General features: G+C 44.3%; 1 protein-coding gene across 1 annotated transcript; it reads right to left on the bottom strand.

Annotated features, from left to right (window-relative positions):
- Positions 1 to 4,676: 4,676 nt before the first annotated feature.
- Positions 4,677 to 6,047, bottom strand: LOC147985132 (uncharacterized). The gene is made up of 2 exons (XM_087541422.1): positions 4,911 to 6,047; positions 4,677 to 4,799 (listed from the first exon to the last, which is right to left on the bottom strand). Exons 1-2 carry the CDS (start codon positions 6,045 to 6,047, stop codon positions 4,677 to 4,679), a joined length of 1,260 nt encoding a protein of 419 aa, XP_087397548.1.
- Between the last annotated feature and the right edge of the window lie 2,341 nt (positions 6,048 to 8,388).

Raw genomic sequence — 8,388 nt, 5'->3', positions numbered from 1 at the left:
CGTGTAGGTATTGAAAGTGCAACTCACTCCAATGGATTGCTCCGAATGATCTACATCAACATTGGGCATCCAAATCTTCATTACCTACATGAAGTCATCATCGACAAAACCCAATGTTAGTTCATCCCTCTTAGGGGGATATCACATCTAGGGGGAGCTTTACTCTAAAATTGAGCTAAAGCAACTCTAATGGTGTGAGAACAACAATGCTTTATGTAAAAGTGGTAACCCCACTTGTGCTTAAACGATAAGTATGACCTATGATCAAATGTTCTCATTTGACTCCTAAGTCAATATACTCATATATAGATGACCCAGTCATCGCCAATTGCTTGATAGATGATAGAGTGTTTGTGCATGCTTTGTCACATATTTCATTTGCCTTTTTTAATTGTGTGAGCATGTTGGATGCATGTTTTTCTCATTCAAGGACATCCATTTGTTGCTTTGATTGTTTGGCTTTTTCTCTTTTTCCAAATGGATGGACAAGAATGCATAAGAACTCCCTCTAGCTATCTATGCTTTCCTTGTCTCAAACTCTATTCATGCTACATCACAAAGTTTGATCAAGTCAGATTCGAACCACTCTGTGTGAGGAGCACTCGGAGTCCCCTATTTGTCATAGAGTTAAACTTCCAAAACCTATTTGTGCATTTCGGTCTGACCGATTCATCCTTTTTGGTCCTACCGAGATCACTTAGTTGATCTAGGTTTTCAATCTCGGTGCAACCGATTAGAACCTTTCGGTCACACCAAGTTGTTCCACTCAGTCACACTAACGGGTCAAATTTTGGAAAATTTTCCAAAACCCTTCACCCGCGCGTAACCCACTCAGCCTCTTCGGGTCTTCGGATCGTCCTCTCGCCGCCAGCGACCTCCTGCCGCTGGTCTCTGCCGCCGTGTAGGATCGAAAGTATGTCTAGAGGGGGGTGATTAGACTACTGGACCAAATAAAACTTATCTTTTTCCCAATTTTAGTTATTGGCAGATTTTAGCAACTTTGGACAAGTCAAGCAATCTTAACACAATTCAAGCAAGCATGCAAAGAGTATATGAGCAGCGGAAACTAAAGCATGCAACTTGCAAGAATGTGAAGGGAAGGGTTTGGAGGATTCAAATGCAATAGGAGACATGGATGTTTTTGTCGTGGTTCCGATAGGTGGTGCTATCGTACATCCACGTTGATGGAGACCTCAACCCACGAAGGGTAACGGCTGCGTGATCCACGGAGGGCTCCACCCACGAAGAAGCAACCTTGTCTATCCCACCATGGTCGTCGCCCACGAAGGACTTGCCGCACTAGTGGTAGATCTCCACGAAGTAGGCAATCTCCTTGCCCTTACAAACTCCTTGGTTCAACTCCACAATCTTGTCGGAGGCTCCCAAGTGACACCTAGCCAATCTAGGAGACACCACTCTCTAAGAAGTACCGAATGGTGTGTTGATGATGAACTCCTTGCTCTTGTGCTTCAAATGATAGTGTCCCCAACACTCAACTCTCCCTCACAGGATATGGATTTGGTGGAAAGAAGATTTTAGTGGAAAGAAACTTGGGGAAGTCTAGAGATCAAGATTCATATGGTAGTAATGGAATATCTTGGCCTCAACACAAGTGTAGGTGGTTCTCTCTCAAAAAAAGTAAGTTGGAAGTGTAGGTTTGTTCTGATGGCTCTTTCTACGAATGAAGAGGAGGTGGAGGGGTATATATAGCCTCCACACAAAATATAACCGTTACACACAACTTGCCAATCTCGGTGGGACCGAATTGATAAACTCGGTCGGACCGATTCAACAAATCTAGTGACCGTTAGGATTTTCGGTGGGACCGACATGCAACTCGGTACGACCGATATGGTTAGGGTTAGGGCATAACGTAATCTCGGTGAGACCGATTACACAAACTCGATGAGACCGATTTTGGTAATAAGCTAACCAAAGAGTTGGTCAGGTAAACTTAGTGGGACCGATTTGCTCATTTCGGTGAGACCGAAATGTTACGAAAGGGAAACAGAGATTCTACATTGCAATCTCGGTGGGACCGATCGCTCATCTCGGTGAGACCGAAACGTTACAAAGGGAAACAGAGAGATTACAATCCCATCTCGGTGAGACCGAGATCCCTATCGGTGAGACCGATTTGCTTAGGGTTTGTGGCCGTGGCTATGACATTGAACTCGGTGGCGCTAGATAGAAAGAATCGGTGGGGCCAAGTTTGACTTTTGGTTTAGGGCATATGTGGATGTGAGAAAGTAGTTGAGGGCTTTGGAGCATATCACTAAGCATTTTGAGCAAGAGCCTCATTAAGCAACACCTCATCCCTCCTTGATAGTATTGGCTTTTCCTATAGACTCAATGTGATCTTGGATCACTAAGATAGAAAATGTAGAGTCTTGAGCTTTGAGATTGAGCCAATCCTTTTGTCCTTAGCATTTTGAGGAGTCCACTTTTCTCATCCATGCCATGCCAATCATTTTTTTGACTGGAAACTGTGGGGCAAACCCCCACAGCAAATCAAAACCTTTATTAAAGCAAAGAAACAGGATACAAGAGCTGATTACAAGGGGTAATCTACATAGAGAAACTAATCTAAAAGGAGGAGGCAGGGAAGCCTTACTACACTAATCATTAAGGGGGGAGGAAGGAGATCCACTTGAGAAGGTCATCCTTGAAGGCAGATTTAATCCTATATTGCAACAGAGAGATATCATGCCTAAAAGCAGAACGCCATTTATAAAAACTGGCCCTCTCATTTCTGAAAACCTTGGCATAACGCCATTTATAAAAACTGGCCCTCTCATTTCTGAAAACCTTGGCATTTCGAATGATCCATATGTTCCAACATGCAGTGAACACCACTTCTGAAAAAATGGCTTGTCAAAATCATTTTTAGCATGAATAACCACATTAGACATAGAGTGTCCTGCAGGCCATTCAATCTGAAGGTTATTCCAGACACGGACACTGAAATTGCGGTTGAAGAAGAGATGATCCCTGGTTTCTCAAACCTGCAGGGGGCAGAGCCTGCACTGCACTCCATCCTCCATGTGCCAATGCCTTCGTTCAACCATATCTTTAGTATTCAGCCTGTCCATGATTAACATCCAAGCAAAAACCTTAATCTTGAGAGTACAAGAAGATTTCCATATCCAACAAAGCTGGGGGTTGAAGGTTTCAGAAATAAATGTGTGGGAGTAAAACATCTTGGGTCTAAACTGCTTGGATGAGTTTTGCCAAAACAACACATCCTTAGAGCCAGGTACTCTGCCATGAGAGCCCATCATAGACTGAATCATGCCCAGCTCCCCAAATGCCTGAGCAGACAGGGGGAGATGAAAATGCTGAACAATATCCTGGGAACTGAAGAATTCCTTGACTGTAATCCAAGGGTCCTTAACATAAGAAAAAAGCCTAGGAAACCTTGATTGCAGTGGAGAGACCTCAAAACCAATATTCCAGTTATCTGACCAAAACAGAGCAGTGTCAGCATCATTAACCTCGACCCATGAGCACTCCCTAAAATTGATCATAACCTTGCAAATATCCTTCCACCAAAAAGAGCCACATGCAGATGTTCCTTGAGGCACCCTATGATGGTAGTAGGAATTCCAAATGAGAGAAACCCAGGGAATATTTTTTTATTGAGGAAATTACTAACATGTTTGAGAAGCAAGGCAACATTTTGTACCCCCAGATTGAGAATACCAAGACCACCCCTATTTTTTGGCCTACAAATAAGCTCCCAAGCTGCAAGGGTGGGGGCAGGTTCATCTCTATTCTTCCTCCACAAACATTGCCTCTGAATTCTCTCTAACTGTTTCAGTATGCCTGCTGGAACAGCCAAACTACCCATGAATAAGATAGGCATTGAGGACAGAGCAGAGTTCAGGAATTGCAGTCTCTCCCCTTGGTTAAGAAAAGAAGAACTAGCAGTCATTCTTCTTTCCATACAGTCTACTATGGGCATAAAGTCCACCATTTTGGGCCTTGTGGTTCCCACTGGCAGCCCAAGATAGGTGAAGGGCATCTTTCCTATCTGACAGCCAAAAGCAACAACAAGATCACTCATGACAATAGGGGCAACATTTATAGGGATGAGGAAAGATTTGTGATAGTTAACATCAAGGCCAGTGGACTAAGCAAACACTTGGGGCATATCTTTCAAGGCCACAAGTTGAGTCCTGTCAGCAGGCAAAATGATTAGAGTATCATCGGCATATTGTATCACTGGGTAGTCCAGATCATGACAGGGGATAGGCAGATGAAGAATTCCTCTTCTGAACATGTCATTGATGACAGATTGCAACAGGTCAGCAGCAATAACAAAAAGGAGAGGAGAAACAGGGTCACCCTGCCTGACTCCCTTTTTACAAACAAATTTTCTCCCAGGAACTCCATTAAGAAGAACTGAAGAAGTGCCAGTGGACAGCAGCTGCCTCATCTAGAGAATCCATTTCTCATTAAAACCTTTGTGCCTAAGGATCTGAAAAAGAGCTTCATGTTCCAAAGAGTCAAAAGCCTTTTCAAAGTCCAACTTAAGAATTACAATTGGCCTTTTAGATTGATGACACTGATGCAAATACTCAAAAGTCCAGCCAATACAATCTTGAATTGTTCTGCTCTTAATAAAGCCATATTGGTTCTTGTGGATGCACTGAAGAATCAACTCTTGGAACCTATTAGCTGCCATTTAGGGAGATAGTCCTATAATCTCCAATCTCTTCAGGTGAAAGCTTTTTAGGTACAAGAGCAATGTAAGAATCATTAATGTTATCCAGGATTGCAGTACCCTCATAAAATTCCTATGCCAACTGATAGAAGTCCTTAGAAATAAGATGCCAACACTTTTTGAAGAAAAGGCCATTGAAACCATCAGGGCCAGGGGCTTTATCCACAGGCATATGCTGAACTACCTTGTCCATTTCATCTTTTTCAAAAGTCTTGGTGAGAATGTCTAGGCCAGCCATAGGGGTGAGGAGAGCAGAGAGGTCAAACCCCATGACAATACCCCTAGATGTGCCCATTCTGTTTTGAAAACAATTCCAGATGATTCCTTCCATTTGAGCATGATCATTGACAATAGTGCCATCAGGCAATTTGAGGCTTGCAATAGAGTCTCTCCTGTGCCTTTCAGTGGCCATGGCATGGAAAAACTTTGTATTTTCCCCTCCCACCTTAATGTATCTAACAATACACCTTTTCTTCCAATAGAGGAACTGCAAATGAAGCAATTTCTCCAGGTGCACTTTGACAATCTTCCTGAAATTAAGCTCCTGGACAAACAGAGGCCTCCACTCTTCCAAGTCATCCAGGAGCAAAATAACATGGTTACATTTGGAAATGAGGAGCTTCAACTTTGAGACATTCATTTGCCATTTTTTAAGGCACATTCTCAGATACTTGAATTTATCAGCAATTTTAGCAGTTATGTGTTCCTTCCTAGAAGGGATATTCCAAGACTTAGCAACACAATCCATAAATCCTTCCAACTCCAACCAGTAGTTCTCAAACCTAAAAATATTTGACTTAGGGATAGATGTTTTGATTGTGACAACACAGGGAACATGGTCAGAGGCAGTCCTAGCAAGGGGGAGCACTTCTTTCATAGGATAGACAGATATCCAATCTACAGATGTAAAAAACCAGTCTAATTGTTCCAGAAGTGGGCTATCTTGCATATTACACCAAGTAAAAGCTCTTCCCTTGATGGGCAACTCCAGGAGGCCCAAATGCCCAATAATCTCATTAAAGATGAACATATCATTCAGGTCCCCTCCAGGCAAATTCCTGTTATCTATGGATCTAATGAAATTAAAATCTCCTAAGAGCAGCCAATTCCCACCAACAGGAATATTTAGATTATAGAGCCAAGATACAAAATTGTCTCTGGCTTCACCCTGACAAGGTCCATAAACAGCAACCAGAGTCCATTTTTCATTGTTCTGTCTGGAAACAAACTCAACAACTACAGCAAACTGCTGAATTTGGATTAAAGATCCAATAAAAACAGAGGAGTTCCAGACCATAATAATTCCCCCAGAGGCTCCCATTGAGGAGAGCAAACAAAACTGTCAAATCTCTTGGGGCAGAAACTCTTAATTGACCTAGATTCAAAAGATGAGCACTTGGTTTCTTGCAAACAGGCCACAACACACTGACTTTCATCAATTTTTTGCCTAACTGCTCTCTGCCTAGCTTCTGAATTTAAACCTCTAACATTCCAGCATAGAACATTCTAGTTTCTACAGAGATTATTCATTATAACATAAAGTGAAGAGGTCCAAAAGACATATAGCACTTAATGCCACATGAACAAAAGGCCACATAATAGTCTAACCCAGCATCATTACAATAAAGTTTGCATAATAAAGATACCAACAAAAGGATAGCAGCAGAGCAAATTTAGGGGCTTGCCAAACCCAGTAAAGATGGAGAACACTAAACATTTGCATTAGTGGCTGCAGCTTGAGGTGGATTCCCCATAAGAGCATCCACAGATAGGAGTTTAGCATCAATCTCCAGTTCCCTGCCAATTTCTTGCAGACGAACAACAGGTGTTGCTGGAGGGATCTCCTCATGGGCTGGATCATCTGGCATCTCAGCAGTGAAAGGATTTGCTTTGGGCGTCCTCTTCTTGGGCTGCAGAGAAAGCTCCTGGAAGGTGGGCTTGAAACCATCATGTTGGGCCGAGCTTCTGGTGCATCTTTGAACAGAGGTTTCAACAATAGGAGTTGGCACCAACGTCTTGCGAGTCCTCCTAGCTTTAGGGGGTGCAGCAGTGGGTGGTGGCTGAATGTCAGCAACATCTTCAGAGAACAAGGCCCTAGCCACAAGCCTAACTGGCACCTCCTCCCTCCAGGTAAGCATTGGCAAATCACTTCTACCAAAGGCCAAGTCCCAACTCCTCTTAGATAGAACCATAGGTTCAAAAGGCTGCATAGCCACAGGTTTAGGAACATTGAAGACAACAGGAGCCTGCAGCAGATTTTCAAATGACCTTCTCGACAACATCTCAGGAGGCAGAGGAGGCCCAAAAGGAACAGCAGCATGTAGTTCCACTGCAGGCACAAACAAAGGAGGCTGGTAGATCACAATAGCCCAGTTTCTGACATCATTAATATCATCAGCTTCAGGTAGCTCCCCATCAGAAGAACTAACAGGCACATCATGGATCTGTTGGACAGCATCAGAACTGGGCTGAGCAGAGACATCGATCACCATAGATTCGTGATCTTGCGGCACAGGCTGGTCCACTGGCTCATGCCAATTGCCCCAGTTGTCATCTTGCACATTATTCATGGCAGGTGTCGGTGTCAAAACCGGCGGATCTCGGGTAGGGGGTCCCGAACTGTGCGTCTAGGCCAGATGGTAATAGGAGGCAAGGGACACGAAGTTTTACCCAGGTTCGGGCCATCTTGATGGAGGTAAAACCCTACGTCCTGCTTGATTGATATTGATGATATGGGTGTTACAAGAGTGGGTCTACCACGAGATCAAAGAGGCTAAACCCTAGAAGCTAGCCTACGGTAAGATTGTATGTTGTGATTGTTGTCCTACGGACTAAAACCCTCCGGTTTATATAGACACCGGAGAGGGTTAGGGTTACACAAGGTCGGTTATAAAGGAGGAGATATCCATATACGTATTGCCTAGCTTGCCTTCCACGCCAAGTAGAGTCCCATCCGGACACAAGGCAAAGTCTTCAATCTTGTATCTTCATAGTCTAACAGTTCGGCCAATGGAGATAGTCCGGCTGTCCCGAGACCCCCTAATCCAGGACTCCCTCAGTAACCCCCGAACCAGGCTTCAATGACGATGAGTCCGGCTCGTAGTTGTCTTCGGCATTGCAAGGCGGGTTCCTTCTCCAAATCCTGTGTACCTGTCGAAATAATGTCCGGTTCCTTGTGATGGTTTGTATTTCTTGGCTTCCACGCCCAATAATGGCCACTTTCCACGTGTCGAGCGAATGTGAAGAGCCAGGGTGTTTTCAGATTTACCCCCTAGCTATGCAAATGAGCTGCCTATTTAAAAAGACGAGGATTCAGATCCAAATCACATCATCCTCCCTTGCCGAGTCTTCATCAGAGCGTACCCGACATAGATCCATTCCACCATGGCCGGTCGACGCAGCTCCTCCTCTCGCACCCCTAGCTCCAAGCCTAGAGATTGGGAGAGATGTTCCATCTCGCATAGCAAATTGGAGATGCTTCAGTCCAAGGGATTTCTTCCCCTAGCGTACCTGGTCCCATTTCGAGCCGGGCTTGCCACCTATAATGGCGGAGAGCAAGCGGAGAGCCGTCCCCATCCCTCCAAGGGAGAGCGGGCGTGCCTTGTCCCTTATCTGGTAAGAGGGCTCGGATTCCCAATCCATCCGTTTCTCCGAGGGTTTCT

Source organism: Triticum urartu, chromosome 2A (genome assembly GCF_056163025.1).
Source record: "Triticum urartu cultivar PI428250 chromosome 2A, HENAU_Tu73, whole genome shotgun sequence".
NCBI classification, from domain to species: Eukaryota; Viridiplantae; Streptophyta; class Magnoliopsida; order Poales; family Poaceae; genus Triticum; species Triticum urartu.
This window is presented reverse-complemented; position numbering and strand designations above follow the sequence as displayed.